At 32.0% G+C, this 24,074-nt stretch overlaps 1 protein-coding gene across 2 annotated transcripts; it reads right to left on the bottom strand.

Moving 5' to 3' along the window:
* Nucleotides 1–3,811: 3,811 nt before the first annotated feature.
* LOC134686524 (uncharacterized) lies at nt 3,812–16,927 on the bottom strand. 2 transcript variants are annotated; one of them, XM_063546191.1, is made up of 5 exons: nt 16,715–16,818; nt 14,370–14,458; nt 7,729–7,911; nt 5,263–5,353; nt 3,812–4,055 (listed from the first exon to the last, which is right to left on the bottom strand). In XM_063546191.1, exons 2-5 carry the CDS (start codon nt 14,434–14,436, stop codon nt 3,857–3,859), a joined length of 540 nt encoding a protein of 179 aa, XP_063402261.1. In that variant the 5' UTR covers nt 14,437–14,458; nt 16,715–16,818; the 3' UTR covers nt 3,812–3,856. The 2 variants fall into 2 exon arrangements, with proteins under 2 accessions (XP_063402261.1, XP_063402260.1); XM_063546190.1 differs by lacking the exon at nt 16,715–16,818 and adding an exon at nt 16,832–16,927 and having other exon boundaries at nt 3,814–4,055.
* Nucleotides 16,928–24,074: the final 7,147 nt, after the last annotated feature.

Raw genomic sequence — 24,074 nt, 5'->3', positions numbered from 1 at the left:
GCCAGAGGTAACGAGCCGGCTAGAAGCATAGCCATACATCTCTTTTGACTAAGTGGAATGCTCATTTTGACATATGGCTTAACGTTTACTGTTTGTTTGTATAGTCTGTATGTACGGAGTTTGTTTCCGTTTAATGTAGCACGGTCGTTGAAAATGTCTTCACACCATTGATGATTGTCCAAATGTTCTAGCATTTCATTAATTATTTTCATAACGTATTTTGTGGATAAAGATGTGTCCCGTATAAGTCCACATACATCAAGTTTAGTCACAAGTTTGTTGACTTCGAATGTCCAACCTTTTCTTCGTCGTGCCGCCCAACGCCAAACTTTACTTGGGAGTCGATTGTTTTCAAGTCTGTGAAGTTTGCACAATAGCCGAATAAAATTTCTGCAGTTTAATTTTACATGATGTCCAACCCATGTCATCTCTTGTAGATAGATTTGAAGTGTGTTTTCCAACATTCAAAAAGAATTTACATGCTCGAGTTTGAACGGATGAGATGCAAATATAGTCCTTATATTCCCAAACACCACTTCCGTATAAAAGAACTGATTCTACCATTGTGTTGTAAAGTTTAGTAAATACAGAATGGGTCATAACTCCAGCTCTTATTACTTTTCCACATAATGCACCAAGAGCACGGCTGGCGGCTTTAGTTAGTTCTTTTGCATTTTTCTGGAATGTTAGGTGTTCATCAAACCATACACCAAGGACTTTGTATGAGTCGGTAAAAAGTAAAGTATGTCCACCACATGTAAACGTACTTTGCGAAATGCCTATTGAAGGTGGTCGGAAGTGAACTATCTTCGTCTTACTATCGTTTATCGACAATTTCCAGGCTTCACACCATTACGTTACAATATCAAGCATTTTCTGTAAACAGGGTTCATTCGGCGCAAGTAATACGATGTCATCTGCGTACAGTAGTATACTCATCTGGCAGTCGTCTATTGGTACTCCACAAATTAAGGCGTTAATACGTTCCGCATGGTCGTTAATGTATATCGAAAATAAAAATGGTGATAAAATACATCTCTGTTTTAAGCCACTCGTGACATCAAACCATGGAGTCAGATCGTCATTCACACGGACGGTGAGAGGGATTGTACAGCACTAATTTCCGCAATTTATACTATAATAATGTTCGATTGACTGTGTCGAATGCTTTTTTCAAATTAATGAAGCATGCAAAAGTTGATTTCCGTGCAATTGTCCTGTCGTTCAAAGTCTGGTAGAGTGAATGAATGTGTTCTTCACAACTTCTACCGCTCCGAAAACCGTTTTGCTCTTCACTTGAGTTGTCTTCTAACCATTTTGTGAGCCGTGCATTAAGAATGATGCAATAAATTTTACACGGAATCGATATATATCAACGTTATTCCTCTATACTTCAATGGATTCCTGTCATCATTTGAATTTGGTTTTAATATAGGGTTAATGATGCTTCTATTCCACTCCGACGGTACTATTCCTAGATCGAAACATCCACTGATAATAGTATACAGCAATTCTGCTGCTGAATCGTTTTTTCAGAACCTCAGCCGGAATATCGTCTATTCCCGTGGCCTTTCTATTTTTTGCACTTATGATCTAAAATGTTACTTTCTCTCCAGTTATCGATTCGTTTAATGCAGAAATATCACGTTGTTCATGCACATTTTCCTGTTCATCGCAAAGTTAGAATCCTCGGTAAATAAGTTTTTGAAATCATCTCTCCAACGGTTTAATACATTATTTTTATTTGTATCAATAGTTCCATCTTCGTTTACAACCGCTGATGGTATACACTTAGTTCTTTCGTTTTGAATGCCATTTTTACCAATAGAACGCAAATAGTCCCTCTGATTTGATGCATAGAGTTTATCTTCCATTTTCTGTCTTTCGTCTGATTGATATTTACATTTATACTTTCTGTTTAAACGGTCAAACGTTTTACGTTCTGTACAGAATTGTTCTTTCAATGTGCGCTTCCTTGAGTTATAAATACTACTTTTCAGCCAGCTTTTCTCCGCTGCACAAACTTTTCCCCATTGACAGTTCAAAGTGTCATTCCAGTACGGCTTGTACAACGATTTCTTTCTTTTACTATATCCGTTTGACACGGGAATTTTATTTTCCATCTCCTTATGAATCAGTGTCGTGAATGCATCATACGCATGTTGAATATTCTTCGAAATACGAATCGAGTTTTCAATTTGTAGTATTGTTGAATTCACTACATCGAAAATTTCATTGTTACTTAAAAAATCATCAGGCATTAAATTTAGTTTGTATCTTTTTCGTTTATCGGTACTATCATGAGCGGAATTTGAGGTTTGTTCAAATTTCGGTTGTCTTATATCGCAACACAACAACGAGTGGTCCGGAATCCTGTCTTGTACATAATTACATTCGCATATTATCTTTGACATCGGAATAATTTTAAAATCTAAAATATCGTCTATATCTTAATATGGTACACACATTTAGTCTACAACCGATTTCCCCGTAGGAGATATATATGATAATTCTTGGTAATCAAATCGTCCATTTAACATTGATATATTGGTATCGCAAAGAAAGTTTACCAAAACATCTCCAGAGTGATTTTCTCTAAAATCTACTGCGGTGCGCGGTTTTGCGTTATCTACACCTTCTATATAGTCGAAGTTTCTACCAAACACGAGAGTTAAAATCTCCGCAAATCACAATACTTCCTTTATTTTGATAACTATATACTCCCTCCAACAGCTTTTGAAAAAATAGATCTGGTTGAATTACTCGACTTGAGCCTGCAGGCGGTAAATTAAAACGGCAACATATACGCAGAAATCTGTATCAATCGCGTTTAAACTAATCCAAAGTCTGCCTTCAAAATCGGAGTTTATAATTGCACAAGAGTAGGTGTCTACTACTTCCTTTTATTTATCAAACTCCAACATCGCCTGATCCTCTTATCGCATTCTTTAACAACAGTACTTATGTTACCATAGCCAGATACATGCATGTCACTAGATATTGAACTGTTGAACCATTATCTCCAAGATTAGATTACTTTGATCACCTCATTAGTAAAGGTTGTTAAGATTTGTACACTTCTCTTATCAAATTATATATTTAAAATATATTCATATTGTCAAAGGGATACATGTATCTATTTCTAATCAGAATTGCAATGCATTGCCATTGGTTCATTTTTTGTTCTTTTTTAATTTAATTTATATACATGTTTACCATAACATTTAAGAAATCAACTGTTTATCTATTCTAAGCTTTAGTTTCAACTCTGATTGAAAATGATGTTTTTAGGAAATATAAAACAAATAAGCTTACTAAAAGTCTACTTTTAAAAATGCAGTACAGAACTTTACGAAAGACAGACACATTTCTTATTTAAGATCTATTTTCTTATTTCCAACATATTTTCTTATTTTAATATTAAAGCTCTTGAATTATTGACAAGCACATACATCCATTTGTTTCAAAAGCTAGGTATAAAGTAAATTTAGGTAGGGGATCTGGTTGCTCATAATGCAGCTCGAGACAATAGATACAAATAAGGCACTCTCAAGTATTGTTGATGCATAATAATTTATCTGTACTACAAAGTGATAACATACATATTTTCCTCTGAAATAGGTTATTTCTCATCAAACTATTTTACTAAAGTAATCGAAATGTAATCGAAAAGTAATCGATGATTACATCAAAATTTTTGCTGTAATCGATTAAATTACGATAATTACATGTAAAAAAAGGCAAACACGGCCATTAAATTTAACGTTTTAACTCACATAATCAATGCTTTATTTAAGTCTCTTAATCTGAATCTTACATGTATATAAATACTGATAAGGTATAAGCCAATCAACGTTCAGTAATAAGTGTTCTTTGAGTGAGGATAACCTGCGTAATTATTTTGAAGTGAGCTAAGCTTGTGTTTCCCTCTATCAGTAACTGGTGTTAAGGGTTTATTCTTCCTCCATACTCCTGGCGGTTCACCTCCTTTACCATGGTAACCACCTTTGTCTTTTGTAAGGGGTTTACGGTCATCAGATTTGCTCTTTTTTTTACTGCAATAAATGTATGGTAATTGATTACATTTTTACTGAACCTCATTCTTCAGAAGTACTTTCAAAGGGAAATGTTTAAGTGTGTGCTCTATTAAATTATGTTTTGTTCGCTCAAAAAAAAATATGTTGTGCGCACACATTATCATATTGAGTGTTCAATAAAGAAAATTAATAGTATGTGGTCATTTCGATATTTTGCGCGGTCAATTATAATAAGCACATACATTGATATATTGAGTGCATACTTTGATATATTTTCCTTTAGTATAAACATATCTATTTTTAGTGGATTGGGAAACAAGTTTTGCAATTTATATTTATCCTTTCCAATTTGCGGGTGCGAGTGCTGCCTTGTAGCGGCATTAGTCTGCTCTTTTTCTATATCTACAAGGGTGGGTTTAATGTGCAAGAGATATGGCTCTCTCTTAACACGGGTCAGCCATTTATCGTCCCCTACCGACGGACTATCATCGTTTCCTTAAGACCATACTCGCAAATGGTGTCAAGGGAGAGCCGAAAATTTAGTCCCTGAAATGTTCATCCCTGAACGAGAATCCGCGAACCAAAACCTGTGTGTAAGTAATCCGATGCACTAACCACTACACCTCGGCGCTCTATTTTTCTTTATCAGTACACACAAACACATTTATGTGTGAAAACATATCATTATGATTTATATTTTCTTTTTAAACCTTCCCTAGTTTAAACAATTCCATTCAGTTATGGCCAATCAAATGAAACGAATGAAGTAATGTCTATTTATGTGTAATAGAATGTGAAAATCCCTTCATGTAGCATAACTTAAGTACGGGCTTTGATGGTTCATAAGCTAACGTAATGCACCAGTAAACTTCATCGTCGATGGTAGGTCAACACAAAAGGTAGCCTCTTATTGATTAAAACATTTCAAGGATTACTAAATTATTTCCCTTCTTTCGGGACAGAAAAAAAAATTAGCTACGCTATGAATAATTGTACCCCGTGACATATTTTTTATAAAACATCCATGAAATTATGTCCAAGTAATAGAAACAATGTTTCACTAAGGGAGACACTATGTTTACAGTTTACAAATGTGATATTCTATCCAGAGAACGAAATTTCACAGATGAACTGTAAATTATAGTTCAAGAAGACACAATTGCATTGGACACTTGTTTGTCTTACACACGCCTAGGTAGAATACAGAGAATCAGTATATACGTACCATATACATGCATATATCCTTGGTAGGATACAGGGAACCAGAATAATTGCAACAACGACACAAACCAGATAGACCCACCACTTCAATATCTCTGTAAAGAAATATCAAATTTATTTGTTAACGATGTTAACCATGTTTTAAATTGTCACCTCATTAGTGTTGATGTTTGTGCAGAAACTACTACGTATCACTTTCGTTTTGCATTTGCTTTAGAAGATTGATTGATTGATTAATTGGTGCCAAACGCCACTTTCGTTTCTTTTGGATTTTTCATGGCGGCCAGTGGTTATATGTGGATGGAGCTTGACACGTGTAGGTATATAGAGAATAATACATGGCAAAATCCGTATCATATGTCGTATCATCCCGAGACATCAATATCAGCCCGAGGGCCCTTAGGCCCGAGGGATGATATTGGTCGAGGGTGATACGGCATGTGATACGGATTTTGCCATGTATTATACGCTTTATCATATATTTCAACAGAAGAGTTTTATATTATATGAACTGTTTTCTGATCCATTGCACTGGGTTACCTTCAGTTCTGCTTTTGTCTTGTTTCAAAGCTTTAAAATAACTGCTCAATTATTTATACGAAGCACCTAGGTTACCTTACAATCTGTTGTTTTGAAAATATTTTGTTTATTATTGTATTATTGAGTGTTTTGTATTTTTTATAGTTGCATTTAGTGTGCCAAAAAAATTGTTGTAAAAACTTGATGTTCGTGACGTTACATACCAAACAATGACGTCATTAAAAAATTGACCTATTTTTTTTTTTTTTTTTTTTTTAATATTTAAAAAAAAAAAAAAAATTAATAGAAAAAAAATTCTTAAGCAAAAAAAAACCCCAAAAAAACTGACTTAAGTTTAAAAAGAAAAAAAAAAAAAAAAAGGTATGAGATACGGGTTTTACCATGCGATACGGGTTTTACCATGCGATACGGGGTATGCGATACGGGTTTAGCCATGCGATACAGGGTATGCGATACAGGGTAGGTGATACAGACTGGAAAAAAGAACCTTTATTAGATATACAAAATAGCTGTATTTAGTACTAAATATATGATAAAACATATTAATATAAGCCTCGATGATTTGTTAAAGCAAATGGCAAGACAGAGATCACTCCAAAATATTGCTAGACTCAAATATTCTCTATCTAATGTTTAATTGCGTTTGACTGGTTATCATCAACTGAATCTTTAGATTGTTCCCGAATTTCGAATTCGTGAAAACGAAATAATAGACACAAACCAACAGACAACTAACAATATTACATGTATACACTGTACCACCCACGTACACTGTACCTCATGCATATATTGTATCACAACCATACAATGACCACACCCAATGACCAATACATTGTACCACATGCATGCCATGGCTTTGTTTGGACTTGTTTTTTGCTTTTTGACCTTGAATGTTTTTCTCTAATATTTTATTAACTGTGCATTTGCATTCAGATATCACAGATGAAATGTATTCGTGCATTGTGTATTAAGTTACGTTTTTTTGATTGAGTTAAGTCTGCCAATTGATATTTTATAGAGTGTTTTTCTGTGTTGTGGTGTTATGCTATTGTTTCAGGAAAAAGGGAGAATGTTTGGATCCATTAAAACGTTTAATCCCGCTGCAAATGTTTGCACCTGTCCAAAGTCAGGAATCTGATGTACAGAAGTTGTCGTTTGTTTATGTAATTCATACGTGTTTCTTGGTTCTCGTTTTTTTTATATAGATTCAACCGTTGGTTTTCCCGTTTGAATGGTTTTACACTAGTAATGTTGGGGCCCTTTATAGCTTGTTGTTCGGTGTGAGCCAAGCCTCCGTGTTGAAGGCCGTACGTTGACCTATAATAGTTTACTTTTTTTTAAATTGTTATTTTGATGGAGAGTTGTCTTATTGGAACTCACACCAGATCTTCCTATATCTATTGTACCACACCTATACATTGTATCAAACTTAATACATTGTACCACACACATATATTGTATTATGTCCATACCATATACCGTCAACATATTCGGATCTATTATTTTGACTTCAAGCCAACCAGTACTTGCAATTAATAGTTGCTTCTTTTCCAATAAGTTCGCACAATCCATGATTAATAGCAAGTACTGGTCGGCTTGAAATCAAAACAAGTAATATGTCAGAATATGTTGACATGAACATTATACAAGTACCACGTCCATACATTGTACCTCGCCCATACATTGTACACGTCAATACATTGAACCACACCTACATATTGAACCACACCTACATATTGTACCACACCTACACATTAAACCACACCTACATATTGTACCGCGCCAATCCATTGTACCATAGCTACACATTGTCCTTTAGATGCGACTGCACATTTTTTGTTTAAGTCGATTGAAAACTGAATACTACAGAACCATTTTATTACATAGTATCATGATAATTAAGATGAAGGACATGAAGTGATTACAATACCTGCTGAAATACAGGATGGTAGACCCGGAGTCCAACTGGTACCAGAACATGTCAGGTTACCGCTCCCATCCAACTTATAACCAGGTATGCATAGAAACTCGTAGATCTCGCCTGACGTGTACGAGACTTGTGAAACTGTTAACGTGTAGGCATGTTCAGGTGGCAAGGGTTCACTACATTGCCCTTAAATAATATAGAATGCATCCGCATAATACAAAGTGTTTCACATGTGGTAATACTTAATTATCTGAACCAAGTGATTTCTACAAATAGAGCTACATTATCAAATATCACTACAAACTGCTCAGAGTCTGAATTGACCAGTTTTTGTGCTCGACCAGTAAAATCAAGCACACATTTTACTCGACTAGTCTCGACATTGTCTCGACTGGACTTAACTGTACTTAAGTGTACTCGACTAGGTCTCGACTTTACTTAATTAGTCTGAAATGGTCTTGACCAAGGCTCGACCTGTCTCGACCTGTCTTGACTAGTCTCGACTCAGTCTGAACCAGTCTCGACCTGTCTCGACTAGTCTCGACTCAGTCTGAACCAGTCTCGACCTGTCTCGACTAGTCTTGACCTTCAAATTTAGTTTTGACTGGTATAAAGAAGCCCATCTAACTAAATTAAATATTGATCTTACAATTTCAAGCTTATTAGGTACTTTGATTACTGGCTGCGAAATTAAATTAAAAAAAATTTACAATAGGTAAAAATAAAAATTATTATTTAAATTCAGATAGTCATCTTTAAATTTTCTAATAACTTTTTCAAGTCAACTTGGATTTTCTAATAACTAGGCACCTATCTAAGATATATATCAAGCTTACTGAATCCAATTTCATTTACTTTTTTGTTGTATAGCTAAAAATTTGAAGAATTAAAGTCATCTCGGTAAAAAAAGCTAGGATTTGCAATTTGGACAAAATAGAGATAGGCATCTTTAATTTTTTTAATAACTTTTTCAAAATCACTTGTATTTCCATCAAACTATGCAGCTATCTTAGATATATATCAAGGTTACTGAATCCCATTTCATTTACTTTTTTGTTGTATTGCTGTAAAATTTAAGAATTAAAGTCATCTCAGTAAAAAAGCTAGGATTTGCAATTTGGACAAAATAGAGTTAGGCATCTTTAATTTTTTTAATAACTTTTTCAAATCAACTTGGATTGTCATCAAACTATGCAGCTATCTTAGATATATACCAAGCTTACTGAATCCCATTTCATTTACTTTTTTATTGTATTGCTGTAAAATTTAAGAATTAAAGAAATGTTGGTAAAAAAAGCTAGGATTTGCAATTCAGACAAAATAGAGATAGTACACTTTAAATTTTCTAATATCTTTTTCAAAATAACTTGGATTTTCATCAAACTATGCAGCTATCTTAGATATATATCAAGCTTACTGAATCCCATTTCATTTACTTTTTTGTTGTTTTGCTGTAAAATTTAAGAATTAAAGTCATCTTGGTAAAAAAAGCTAGGATTTGTAAATCAGACAAAATAGAGATAGGCATCTTTAATTTTTTTAATAACTTTTTCAAATCAACTTGGATTGTCATCAAACTATGCAGCTATCTTAAATGTAGATCAAGCTTACTGAATCCCATTTCATTTACTTTTTTGTTGTACTGTTGTAAAATTTAAGAATTAAAGTAATGTTGGTGGTAAAAAAAGCTAGAATTTGCAATTCGGACAAAATAGAGATAGTTCACTTTAATTTTTTTAATAACTTTTTCAAATCAACTTGGATTTTGATCAAACTAGGCAGCTATCTTAGATACATATCAAGATTCTTGAATCCCAGGTTATTTAGATTTTAGTTGCTGTAAAATTTAAGAATCAACGTATTCTAGGTAAAAAAAGCTAGGATTTGCAGTTTTGACAAAATAGAGATAGTACACTTTAATTTTTTCATAACTTTTTGAAATCAACTTAGATTTTCATCAAACTCTATAACTATCTTTGCAATATTCTTGCTAAATATCTTACTAAACCATAAGTTGTTATTTAGTTTGGTGTATTTCTGTCAAATTTAAGAATTTAATTAATCTACGTGTAGGTCAAAAAGCTTTGATATTAGAAATATATCTTTCTTTAAATAAAAATATTAAAATTTTTGTTTTAACAAAAAAAAAGGTGTCTTTTTTAAGATTTCATATCTTTTTCAAATCAGCTTAAACAAAATAAACCCCTTTTTTGTAGTAAAAAAAAAAATTAATATCATGTACTTTCATAACAATCCTTGAAAACCTTTTAAAAAAAGAAATGTGTTCCAAAGTTACAGTAAAAATTTATTTTAATCAAATCTTAAAATATTTTTTGGTCAAATTTAATGACATGGCACTATACATGGTTTAATTACATCAGTACACCTGAGTTTTACAGGTTAAAAGAAAGCCCTACTTTTCTTAAACTCGTGTATTACTTATCAAGAGAATTAAAAAAGCCTTGCGATTTAGATTTAACAGGATGTTGCAACTTTGAATAAATGTTATTTAGAATTTAAAACTCTCTGGTAGATGTGATCTTTTTAAAAAGTTTGCCCCAAGCAGAAGGTATTGCCTTATAAATCACCACAAATTAGAAGAACTATTTGAATAATTTCTTTATTTTTTTTTGCTTTTTGATATATTTATAGGATATATATTTCAACATGTGATCAAAAGGAATAAAACATTAAAGGAATTATATAACTAATTTATATATACTTTTTCCAAAATTATGAGGAAAAATATATATCTAATATTGTAGATTTTTGACCTACATGTAGACTAATTAAATTCTTAAATTTGACAGAAATACACCAAACTAAATAACAACCTATGTTTCAGTAAGACTGATACATCACCAAGGTAGCTGTATAGTTTGAATAAAATCCAAGTTGATTTGAAAAAGTTATTAACAAGTTTAAAGTGTACTATTTCTATTTTGTCAAAACTGCAAATCCTATCTTTTTTTACCCAGATTAAATTAATTCTTAAATTTGACAGCAATACACAAAACTAAATAACAACCTGGGATTCAGTAAGATTAATACATCAACAAGGTAGCTATATAGTTTGAATAAATCCAAATTGACTTGAAAAAAATATTAAAAAAATTAAAGTGTACTATATATCTTCATTTTGTTTGAACTGCAAATTCTAGCTTTCTTGACCTAGATTAATTAAATTCTTTAATTTGACAGCAATTCAACAAAAAACAAAATAACCTGGGATTCAGTAAGCTTGATATATATCTATGAGAGCTGCCTAGTTTGATGAAAATCCAAGTTGATTTGAAAAAGTTATTAGAAAATTTAAAGTGTACCATCTCTATTTTGTCCGAATTGCAAATCCTAGCTTTTTTTACCAACATATCTTTAATTATTAAATTTTACAGCAATACAATAAAAAAGTAAATGAAATAGGATTCAGTAAGCTTGATATATATCTAAGATAGCTGCATAGTTTGATGACAATCCAAGTTGATTTGAAAAAGTTATTAAAAAAATTAAAGTGAACTATCTCTATTTTGTCTGAATTGCAAATCCTAGCTTTTTTTACCGAGATGACTTTAATTCTTAAATTTTACAGCAATACAACAAAAAAGTAAATGAAATGGGATTCAGTAAGCTTGGTATATATCTAAGATAGCTGCATAGTTTGATGACAATCCAAGTTGATTTGAAAAAGGAATTAAAAAAATTAAAGATGCCTATCTCTATTTTGTCTGAATTGCAAATCCTAGCTTTTTTTACCGAGATGACTTTAATTCTTAAATTTTACAGCAATACAACAAAAAAGTAAATGAAATGGGATTCAGTGCTTGATATATATCTTAGATAGCTGCATAGTTTGATGAAAATCCAAGTGATTTTGAAAAAGTTATTAGAAAATTTAAAGTGTACTATCTCTATTTTGTCCGAAATTGCAAATCCTAGCTTTTTTACCAACATTTCTTTAATTCTTAAATTTTATAGCAATAAAATAAAAAAGTAAATGAAATGGGATTCAGTAAGCTTGATATATATCTAAGATAGCTGCATAGTTGGATGACAATCCAAGTTGATTTGAAAAAGTTATTAAAAAAATTAAAGATGCCTATCTCTATTTTGTCCAAATTGCAAATCCTAGCTTTTTTTACTGAGATGACTTTAATTCTTAAATTTTACAGCAATACAACAAAAAAGTAAATGAAATGGGATTCAGTAAGCTTGATATATATCTAAGATAGCTGCATAGTTTGATGAAAATCCAATTGATTTTGAAAAAGTTATTAAAAAATTAAAGATGCCCATCTCTATTTTGTCCAAATTGCAAATCCTAGCTTTTTTTACCGAGATGACTTTAATTCTTAAATTTCATAGCTATACAACAAAAAAGTGAATGAAATTGGATTCAGTAAGCTTGATATATATCTTAGATAGGTGCATAGTTTGATGAAAATCCAAGTTGATTTGAAAAAGTTATTAGAAACTTAAAGATGCCTATCTGAATTTATATAATAATTTTTATTTTTACCTATTGTAAATTTTTTTTAATTTTATTTCACAGCCAGTAATCAAACTACCTAATAAGCTTGAATTTTGTAAGATCAATATTTAATTTAGTTAGATGGGCTTCTTTATACCAGTCAAAACTAAATTTGAAGGTCAAGACTAGTCGAGACAGGTCGAGACTGGTTCAGACTGAGTCGAGACAAGTCGAGACAGGTCGAGACTGGTTCAGACTGAGTCGAGACTAGTCAAGACAGGTCGAGACAGGTCGAGCCTTGGTCAAGACCATTTCAGACTAATTAAGTAAAGTCGAGACCTAGTCGAGTACACTTAAGTACAGTTAAGTCCAGTCGAGACAATGTCGAGACCAGTCGAGTAAAATGTGTGCTCGATTTTACTGGTCGAGCACAAAAACTGGTCAATTCAGACTCTGAGAAGTTTGTAGTGTATACAGACGTGAGGAGAAGGTTGAAGATGGTGAAAAAAGCAAGGACATTTTGTTATGTATTGTTCCACTGGAAGGTCAAAATATAATATACAATTTTAAATCCTACTGGAATAATACACATGTACTATAAAAGAGTCTAAATCATAAAATCCAAAACACTTTGTAAGACTAAACATGTTCTTCAAGTTCTAATTGGTGTTCAACAATAAATGTTGCAGGTCAAAGCATTTCTATATGCTTATATCACAAGTTTTTATAAATTTTGTATCGAAGGATGAGTATCCACAAAAAAAAATTAGTTTGTTACCTAAAGAACTTCTGATGTATTACATTTTGGTAAAAAAAAAAACTCAAATTTGCCTCAAAACGGCAGAATTTCCGTTTTGAGTTCTCTTCAGGATATTTTAAAATAAGTTATAAAATACGCATATATAAATACAATGAGATGTGGGGCGAACGTTAATGAAACAGTAACCCAAAGTCAAAACTTAACCCCTAGACATCTAGAGGACAGGATAATTTTAAATAACAAACGGGGTTCTATACAATATATGTGTACATATCTATAGGTGTAATTGTAAGTGATAAATTTGTCCTGGAAAAATATGGCGGACAAATATTACTTGTATAAAAAGTTCATGGTTACAGAATTTACTACAAAATCATTTACGTCACATCCGGTTGCATACGAAAAAGAGTAAACAAAATATTCCTTTGAATTTGCTAGTTGTAAGAAATTAATCATGCATTTTAGCAGTAAAAAGTTCCTGACTCTTAAACATACATTTTCGGTGTTTCAAAGCACCATTATTTTTTTATTTGGTGTTTCTAGAGAATATTTTAACATCTTGAGGTTACATGCTTACTAAAGTTTGTACACTGTAAAAAAGATGCGAAACTTTGATTGGTTAACTTCCAGTGGTGGTTATTTTCCCATTTCATGCAATGAAATGTTATGTAAAATTTTGTGTATAGTACTGGACAGGATAAAACTTTTCAAGTATTTCTTTATTTGAAACGAAAATAAATTCCGCACATTTTTTTTAGAAAAGTGCAAGCAAAGACTGACAGGGGGGAATCAATGGTGGTTTAACAAATATATGGAGCTGTCATACTGTAAATGCTCGGTAACATTTAAGGATTTTTTAAAAATTATTCCTGGCACAAAATGGACTCATGTATAATTGACGATAATCAGTGTTTATCCACTTGTTTTTGTTAACGTGTCTTTTGATTACGTTAAACCATATCAGTTGATATCTTATGGTGTGTCTTTCTATGTTGTGATGTAACACAATTGTTTCAGGTGGGTTGATGGTTGGCGCCTATCAAAAACTTCAAATCCACTGAATATTTTTGCACCTGTCCCACGTAAGGAACCTGATGGTTAGTGGTTGTCGTTTGTTAATGTGGTTCATAAGAGTTTCTTGTTTCTCTTTTTTTATTTATCCATGCAGGTTAGGCCGTTGGTCTATCTGCTTAACTGTTTTTTGCACATTTTAAGGACCCCTTTAGCTTGTTGTTCGGTATGAGCCAGTGCTCTGTGTTGAAAGCCGTACTATGACGTAAAATGGTTTAATTATATACTTTTATTGTGGATGGAGAGTTTTCTCAATGGCACTTATACCACATCTCCTGATATCTATATATCTCTATAAATTAAAAACCCTATAAATAGGCATATAGTGTCGGTGCAGTTATTTACCAGAGGTTGGTGTGATACTGACACTAAGAACAGCACAAAACAATACTATTTTCAAATTATCCAACATTTTGTCTAATCATCCATCATTCCTGAAAAAAGAAAAATCTTTTAGTTAAAAATGTGGAATACCTTGATACTCGAGATGGCGTGATATTTCAAGCTTTAGATTATGATAAAAAATAACCATGCATGGTCCTAAATATATAATAGTTTTATATATATGGAGCTGTGAGGTGTTATTTATGGTCAACTGTTTTCTTTAAATGCTTAGCAATGCATTTTAAATTTTGTTTAAAGTCTTACTAAATCGCAATTTTGTATAGCTAACCCTTTTGAATAAAAAGTAATTGAAAAAATTTGTAACTCACAAAGGCACCCTTGCCTTAAATTACTCTTCTGTCAGACTATGTATTATTGATTTTTTAGCAACTCATAATCAGCTGTCGTTTTATTCAGGTGAAAAATAGAAATTTCCCTGTAAGCAGAATAACTGGCAAACATGTTTTTACGTCATTCAGCAACAAAGACGAAATGGGAGATAAATCTGTCTTTGGGAAATTCCCGGTTGATACGTTTATTACAACGATACTCCCTTACATATTGAACTTAAGCATAGAGATATTGATGCCAGCGTTAAATACGTCAATAATAGAGTAAAACTATTACTAGACAGAAGTACAAAAACAATGCCAGCATTTACTACGTTAACAATAGAATACAACTAGACAGGAAGTACTAAACAATGAAAAAACACTGATTTACAACATTTTAATCTCAGTGCGAACCGAGTCCTTGTGTGTACATTCAAACCCATTCTTTTTGTCGCTTAATTTGAAGTGAGTTAATTAAAAATATATATTGCGTGAAAATACTCTTAAAAATCGATTTGTCGATTTGGTTTTGTGCTGTTCAATTTCAAATATTAGGACGAGAACATTTAAAATGAAATAAATATAAACTCCGCTTTTTAGTTCGGTGAGCTATTGCCATCACTTGGCGTCCGTCGTCGTCTGTCGTCGTCCGTCTGGTGTAAACTATTTTAAACTTTTTTCTACTCTGAAACTGCTGATCTAATTCCTACCAAACTTTAGATGAATGATCCTTAGGGTATCTAGAATAAAGGTTGCGTTTTATTTTCTATTTCGTCTAAAATCATGGCCACCATGGCTAAACATAGAACATATGGATAAAATGTAGTGTTTGGCTTATATCTCAAAAACAAAAGCATTTAGAGCAAATCTTACATGGGTAAAAGAGTTCATTAGGTAAATATCTATCAGCCCCGAAATTTTCAAATGAATCTGATAACCCATTGTTGGGTTGCTGCCAATAAATTGGCAATTTTAAGGAAATTTTGCAGTTTTTGGTTATTATTTTGAATACTATTAATGATATAGATAAACTGTTAACAGCGAAAAATGTTCAGCAAATTTCAATTGACCCCTTAAGGAGTTGTTGCATTTTAAGGACAATTTTTCACAATGTGTTTATCATGTTATCTAACTTTAAAAAATCTCCTCCTCTGAAACTACTAAACCAACTCCAAACAAAAGTTCACCTGGATGCTCCTTAATGTATCTAGAACAAAATTTGTGTTTTATTTTCTGTTTCGTCAAAAAACATGGCTTAAAAAGAACATAGGGATAAAATGCAGGCTTATATCTCAAACACTGAAGCATTTAGATGAAATCTGATTGAGGTAAAATTGTTGATTAGGTAAAGTTCTATCAGCCCTGAAATTTTCAGATGAATATAACAACCCATTGTTGGGTTGCTGCCATTAAAGTGGTAATTTTAATGTAAATTTGAAAGTTTTTAGTTATTGTTTTGAATATTAATAATGACAAAGATAAACTGTAAAAAGCAATAATGTTCAGCAAAGTCGGATCTACAAAAAAGTTGATATGATCAAAATGGTCAATCGACCCGTTAAGGAGTTACCGCCCTTTAAAGACAATTATTCTGAATTTGTTCATCTAGTTTGTTTGCTTTAAAACTGCTGAATCAATTTCAGCAAAACTTAGGCTGAATTAGTTTCAGAATATCTAGTATACATTTTGTATTTCTTTCCCTTATACGTCAAGAAACATAGCCACTATGACTAAAATGGAACACTGGCCGGGGGGATGCAAAATGTAAGACACTCATTAAATTTAATATATATTGAAAAGCAAAATTATCATTGTGGTAAGAAGTTGCATAAAATATAACAGACGAGCGATTCAGACTCTTGAGGGCCTCTTGTTTACATGCTAGACAATACGGATATTTAATATGCTACATGTATATGTAGTTAAGAAAGTAACAGACCATAAGAAAACATGTTTAACTCTAAACTGACTTACAGTCTTTCCTCTAACTCCTAAATTTCGCATGCTAGCAATTATAATATCTATTAGCAAGTCTTTGGACTGAAGTATTATTATGAATATTATATTTATGATAAAATGTAAAACACTTACCATATTTCTGTTTAATGGAGTTGGTATATTTTAAACGTTATTTCTTTAGATATTAGTTGTGTTTACATAATTTAAAATTAATCCCTTATAAGCTGGTCTTTACATATTTTAAAGTCGACACGGTAAAAAGACTTAAGTAAATTCATTTAAAAATTAGTAATTTGACCACTTGCTGTTCAATATCTAACATAAACATTTGTAAACATACTAAATACGTTTCAGGCATAAAGTCTAGACGTATTCTAAACAAAAAAAGGAAATAGCATTATCATAGGCGGATACAGATTTTTTTTCACAGGTTGTCCCTATAAATACAAACTTCTAAAACGTTTCATTTTTTAAAACTGATTTTTTAAGTCAGGAAGTTAGTTGCAAAGAAACTATGTCAACAAGTGGTGTAAATCATAATTACACGTGCAAACCAAATGGATTAACTGTGTTATACCTCAAAATATATTCCCTTGGTCTCCTTCCGACCGTCAATAAAATGCTTATCAGAGTCAGCCTGTGCGCGAGGTATAAAATCTTTTCAAGTTTATTTCCGTTTTGTAAATTCCATTAGTAAGCTTTAAAACCGGTTTCCCGCTTAACCTTTGTAAAACTAAAATATGTGTTTTTTTTTTAGTTTTAGATTTTTTTTTAATTTTGCAAAAAAATACGATTTTTTTGTAAATTTTTTTCGAGGAGGGGGATGTTATTGACGATATTGTTTTCAGAAGTGATGAAAATTGTGTTTGTAGTGACGCAAGTGTTGTCTGTATTGATGAACGTGTTTTCTGTTCTGACAAAAGTGTTGTATACATGTACTAATGAAAGTGTATTATGTATTAATGAAAGTGTTTTATCTACTGACGATGTGTATTATATACTAATAAAAGTGATGTCTCTACGAATGAAAGTGTTGTCTGAACTATTTAAAGTGTTTTCTGTACTAACGAAAGTTTTTTCTTTATATTGAAAGTGTTTTCTGTACTAATGAAAGTGTTTTCTGTACTAACGAAAGTGTTTTCTGTACTATTGAAAGTGTTTTCTGTACTAATGAAAGTGTTTTCTGTACTATTGAAAGTGTTTTCTGTACTAACGAAAGTGTTTTCTGCACTGATGGAAGTGTTTTCTGTACTGACGAAAGTGTTTTCTGTACTAACGAAAGTGTTTGTCTGCACTGACGAAAGTATTTTCTGTATGTTTAAAGTGTTGACTGCACTGACGAAAGTGTTTTCTGTATGTTTAAAGTGTTGTCTGTACTGACGAAAGTATTTTCTGTATGTTTAAAGTGTTGTCTGTACTGACGAAAGTATTTTCTGTATGTTTAAAGTGTTGTCTGTACTGACGAAAGTATTTTCTGTATGTTAAAGTGTTGTCTGTACTGACGAAAGTATTTTCTGTATGTTTAAAGTGTTGTCTGTACAAAGAGAAAGCCTAAGTGGGGTTGGCACTGTAGATACAAAGACAATTTCAGGTTATGAGTTATCAACAAAAGTTGACTTGTAATTTCTTATGGTGACTCAAGTTTAATGGTTATTCTAAAACGATGTTAAGTCACCTATGTAGCTAGTTGTCGGATAAAATCACGAACATATCTATTTTAGGAAACTTTCGTTAAGTAACATTCTGTAAGATTTAAACATGTTCTAGGACAGCTTAGCTGATATTGACCCTGGTTTAGAACCATGCACATAGAGTTCATCTTCATCATTAATTAGTGTAAAATTTAAAACGCCCCTCTGGCTACAAAATTTAAATCCTTGTATTTATGATTAGTAAATTCTACCTATTTGTAACATCATTGTAAGCAAATCAACTTTAGTTGAAAGGCCACCTGCTACTAGACATTTCTATAAAGTATTGGTTTTTGTTTTATTGTACTACATTTTTTTCTTTAAACGTCAATAAAATAATAAAAAAAGATACATTTTTGTTTAGCCAATGAACTTGGAATGATCTTTTAGCTATAACATTTCATATATAAATGATTTAATTTCTTTAGAGTTATAAGTTTATTCCGTTTCGGCGTTTGTGTCAGCTGAAGCCGTTTCATATGTAAGTAAAGACATTTATTTAACATAAATTAAATGATAAGTAATAATCTTCGCATCACCGTACATTATTCCTTGGAAAATAGCAGTTTGTCGTTGTCTCTTTTTTTTTCATGTAATTAACTGAAGGTTTTTAGATTTGTTCTCATCTTAGTTTTCAGAATATGGTTTGCTTTGTTAGACGCAGGATTTTGATCACTCACGTTTATCTTCTCCCATTTCATAGATAGCTGAATTGTCGGGTCATACGGTATTCGGAACCTATTGTCATTGCTGACGAGTCGTTCAATGTCCTCCGTGTTCCCTCTTTATATATAGCTGACTTGGTCATACGGGCTTCATGAGCTATTTTCATTGCTGACCAGTCGTTCGTCGTCCTCTGTGTTACCTCTTTAAAGATAGCTGACTTGGTCATACGGGCTTCATGATCTATTATCATTGCTGACCAGTCGTTCGTCCTCCTCCGTATTTCTTCTTTATAAATAGCTGATTTGGTAAATAAAGGCAACAGTACGTTCGTAGCACATGTATACCGCTTTTCGAAAGTCATAAATCGATTTTTTTTAATCCAGGTTACAAACGTAAACTAAGGTAAACACATCAACTTTAAGAGAAAAACAAATAAACAACTGAAACACTGAAGTGCAACTAAAAACCAAAACGACAGTATTTTTAATACGGGCTTTGTGAGCCATCGTCATTGCTGACTAGCCGTTCGTCGTCCTCCGAGTGCCCTCTTTACTGATAGCTGACTTCGGTCATACGGACTGTCTAGTAGATATTAAAAGACTAATTGGAGGACGATGTTCTCAGTGCCAGAATTTATGATAAAAGAGACTATTTTAATTTTGAAATGATCAATTTTCCCCACCAAGTAGCAATAAACAAACGTCACCTTCACCTGCATATGGAATATACATTTCCTAACTTATTTGGTAATCAAGAGCTTGCAGCTCCTACTCAGACTTTTTAAAACGTCATTAATGTCTGAATAGAAAGTTGATTAACCAGGGGTATATCAAAGGACGTCTCTTCCTTTTTCTCTAAAAGTTCATCGGAAGGTACCAAGACCCTGTTGATAAACATTCTGTATCAACTTCACAAATAATACACGATGGTCTTGAAGTATAGATTTTGGGTACTGACGATGTTTATCATCTAAACAAAGTGTTATAATATTCTTTTATTTGTCTTTATGTATATTCCTTTTACTATTTAGTCTGTATTTGATGATATCCATTTGGCGTGGCTCTGTACTTATGCATCCCTCATTGTGTTATTGTTCTATGTTAATTTTTGTATTCGTATCTTTCAATTTAGCTTATGTACTTTGTCTGTATTTCTTTTTGTGTTTCTTTTAAACGTATAAATATAACGTGGCTCTGTACTTATACATCCCGTCATTATGTTATACTCTTATTGTAAATTTTGTATTCTTGTCCTTCATCTTAGCTAATGTGCTTTGTCTATATGTCAAACTGTGCTTCTTTGTAACATATTTGTTTGTTTTTACAGTGATAGAGATTATAACACAATGTTGGCTGCCGTTCCCCTATTTGTGACATTTTTACTTATTATTATACTGTTTGTTTTGTTCACACATCCGTTGTCATTATAATGGAATTTGATGCAACTTGTTTGTTTTTATAGTGAATAAGATTATAACACCCTGCTGACTGCTGTTCCCCTATTTGTGACATTTTTACCTTAATTATACTGTTTGTTTTGTTCACACATCCGTTGATTATATAATGGAATTTGATACAACGGTCATACAAGTGAGAGGTGTTGCTAGTTTTAAAACAAGGTTTAAAATTAATCCACCATTTTCTACATAAGAAAATACCTGTACCAATTCAGGAATATGACAGTAGTTATCCATTCGTTTAATGTGTTTGATTTTGCCATTTGATTAAGGACTTTCCGTTTAGAATTTTCGTCGGAGTTCAGTATTTTTGTGATGTTACTTTTTGCAGAACATTGAGGACCTAAATTTCCGAAATGTTTTGAAAATACAGCTGACGCAGTCTTTTTCTTGGGTAAAAAATCATTTCAGAAAGTATTTCAGAAAAATTCCAAGGAGTGTCATTCTTTTGTTAAAGGCAGAATCAGGCCTTTGTTTTTCTCATTCAACATTGTAACAGTTATAATTGATTCAAATGTCATATTTGCCTGTTTTTCAGTGGACTATGATGCATTTGATTTGCTAATTATTAAAAATTATCTTAGTAAACTAAAGCTGGTAATATCCACATCATTTATAAATGGTGGATAAATGTTTGATCAAAACACATACAGATTTTGATAATAATTGAAGAAGTTTCATGAGTTTTCATGAATTGAACTTTTAACCTGATATTCACTTATGACCTGAACATGAATCAAAAGAAAAAATGAATAAACTTGATTTAAAAAAAAATGCGATATTAATTTTTCATATAACAAGTATCCATAATCAACATGAGAAAAAGTCACAAACTTGATTATAATTTCAATTTTCTCTATGTATTTTTTTTCTCCGTCTTTTTATCTGTGACTTAAGATTTTATATTGAGATTCCATACCATTGTATGTATTATTTATGTAAACATATAATGTATCTATGTTTTGAACTCCATCTTAGCTTCGAATATGCAGACTTGCTTGAGAAATAAAATCTGTACATCGACTGGTATTAATTTTGGTCGTTTTCTACAAGCTATTGGTGTGTTTGGACTAATTTTCTTGAGGAAGCAGCTTAAAAGAGCTATTCTATATTCAGTTGCAGTCATATTTGAGTAGGAAAAGAAACTGATATTATTTCTTTTAAGGATCTTTGAAAGAAAAATTATAACCTTTTATAATAAGGTTTATTTTTACTATACTTATGGTAAAAATCAGAGGAACCGGCTCAAGCGAGAAGAGTAATTTCGTTCGGATGACTAACGATAATCTATAAATATCTAAACAAAAATATGATGCCAACTTTTGCCCGCGAGCAATGTCAAACTTGCCCTGAAGGGTGTTTAGAGTTTGATAGCATAACAAACATAATAATAAGTTGCAGGGCAAAATTTTTCAAAATATTGAATATGAAGATCTATTCCTCCTCCTCCCCCCACAAAAAAACAACAAAAAATTGATAAAATTACTACTTTTTAAAAGGAGTAACTGCCCCTAAGTTCTTTTTCCCTGTTTGCATTTGTTTTGTCGTAACCTTGCAAATTATAAAAGACACAGAGAAAAAAAGTAAGATCTAATAATAAAGCTAACATAATCAAAATTATCTATACACTCTATCAAGGATTTATTGCTATCGAATTACACGTTAGCCAATAACGAAGATTTATTACCATTAAATGGAGTTAATACTTCAATGGTGATTGAAAATAATAGTAGTGTTTGCTCAATAATTGGCACCCCTCTTCTTCTCTTTTACAAATACAAAATTGAAGACCAAAGAGTGACCTGTGGTTCACATCCGTGACTCTATTTTTGTCGTTGGTAGATAGTTGACTCATTTGCAACATACCACCTCTCCTTAATTATAACGACAGACAAGGGGTACCAACATGTGTGATACAGATATTTCATATTAACATTACCTGTACCATTTAACTGCACCAATTGGCACATTTTAATAAATGTCACTTCAGTGATGTTCGTAACCAAATAATTGGAAAATCCAAAACTGTAACATACTTTGAAAAGATATATCCGAAATAGACACAGGACTCACCAGTGACACTCGAGTCCAAAAATTTGAAAAGGCTAACGTTAGTTTTCTCGTTTTAATAGTTTTACATTTGTCTTTTAGCCGACTATGTAGTATTGGTTTTGCTCATTGTTAAAGGCCGTACGGTGACTCATAGTTGATAATTTATGTCTCATTTGGACTCTTGTGGAGAGTTGTGTCATATGCAATCATACCACATCTTCTTACTTTTACAAATAAAGTACAAAGTAAAAGAACATTGAGACCCGACATTCCAAAAGGTTTTGCTAACTACAAGTAAGGTAGTCCATTCTTGTGATAGAAAATCGTAAGTACCCAAGCACGCTCAAGGAATCGGAGAAATGCTTTAGAAAGATAGTTCCTCAATTTAATACGTCTATCACTCATTTTTAGACTAGACTATTGGTAACTATTTATATGAAAAAATTGATAAAATGAGACGGTGGTCATGAAGTTTATGTAATGAAGACCTTTCGTTAAAAGATAATTGTTTCGTAATCTAATGCTACTGTTGAAACCAGATCTTATTATACCTGTTATATGATCAATTTCATCGTACTTCATTGAAAAAGTTGTCGCATGCTCCCTTTATTTAAAAAACCCATACACTGAAATAATACAGTCTTTATAGGGTCATTTATATTTTTCATATTTTTTATACTTTAAAGAATAAATAGTTGATTTAAATTCATATGTACTAGTATATAATAATCTGTTTTCAGAGAAGTAATGAAAACAACAGAAATGTTTATTATGGGGAATACTCATCGAGTATTATGTTTTGTTCGGTGCTCAGCTCTTGTTTTTGCTATTATTAGCAACGGAATAAAAGATCAGATACCAGTGAAAAGGGATAGCAACGAAAGAAAACATCAAATACCAACGAGAAGGATAGCAACAAAATAAAATATCAAAAACAAATGAGAAAGAACAGCAACGAAATAAAATATCAATTATCAATTAGAAAGAACAGCAATGAAATAAAATATCACATGCCAATGAGAAAGCTAGCCAAACATTTAAACAGACTTAATCAGTAGGTATATGGTTGCGATATAGCTGTCATATCAAAGATGAAAGATGGCATATTTAGGAAAAACACATTTAATATAAAATCAATTGTTGGGATGGTACGAGTTATGTTCTTCTCATATATTGTACAGTCATCGGACAAAAGTCAGTTCTCACTCAAAAATTGTCCTATTATTTCAACTAAAATAAACTAAAAACAACAATAAAACTTCAGACATTTCTGCATCTTATGGTATCTTTTTCATATTTCATAGTCTTTTTCTTGGGTAAAAAATCATTTCAGAAAGTATTTCAGAAAAAATCAAGGAGTGTCATTTTTTTGTTATGGCTTAAATCAGGCCTTTGGTTTTCTCATTTAACATTGTATCAGTTATAATGGATTCAAATGTCATATTTGCCTGTGTTAGAGTGGACTATGATGCATATGAATTTTTGCTCATTGTTGGAGATTATCTTGGTA

The sequence above is a fragment of the Mytilus trossulus genome, chromosome 10, assembly GCF_036588685.1.
Source record: "Mytilus trossulus isolate FHL-02 chromosome 10, PNRI_Mtr1.1.1.hap1, whole genome shotgun sequence".
Classification (NCBI taxonomy): domain Eukaryota; kingdom Metazoa; phylum Mollusca; class Bivalvia; order Mytilida; family Mytilidae; genus Mytilus; species Mytilus trossulus.
Note: the sequence above shows the minus strand (reverse complement) of the source record. Positions and strands in the feature narration are given on the sequence as shown.

Excerpts from the sequence above, each read along its gene's own strand:
- LOC134686524 (XM_063546190.1), bottom strand. The coding sequence starts at position 14,436 with ATGTTGGATAATTTGAAAATAGTATTGTTTTGTGCTGTTCTTAGTGTC. Across the intron at positions 5,354-7,728 it reads ACCATCCTGTATTTCAGCAG|AGATATTGAAGTGGTGGGTC; the intron begins GTATTGTAATCA and ends ATTTCTTTACAG. Across the intron at positions 4,056-5,262 it reads AGGATATATGCATGTATATG|TAAAAAAAAGAGCAAATCTG; the intron begins GTACGTATATAC and ends CATTTATTGCAG.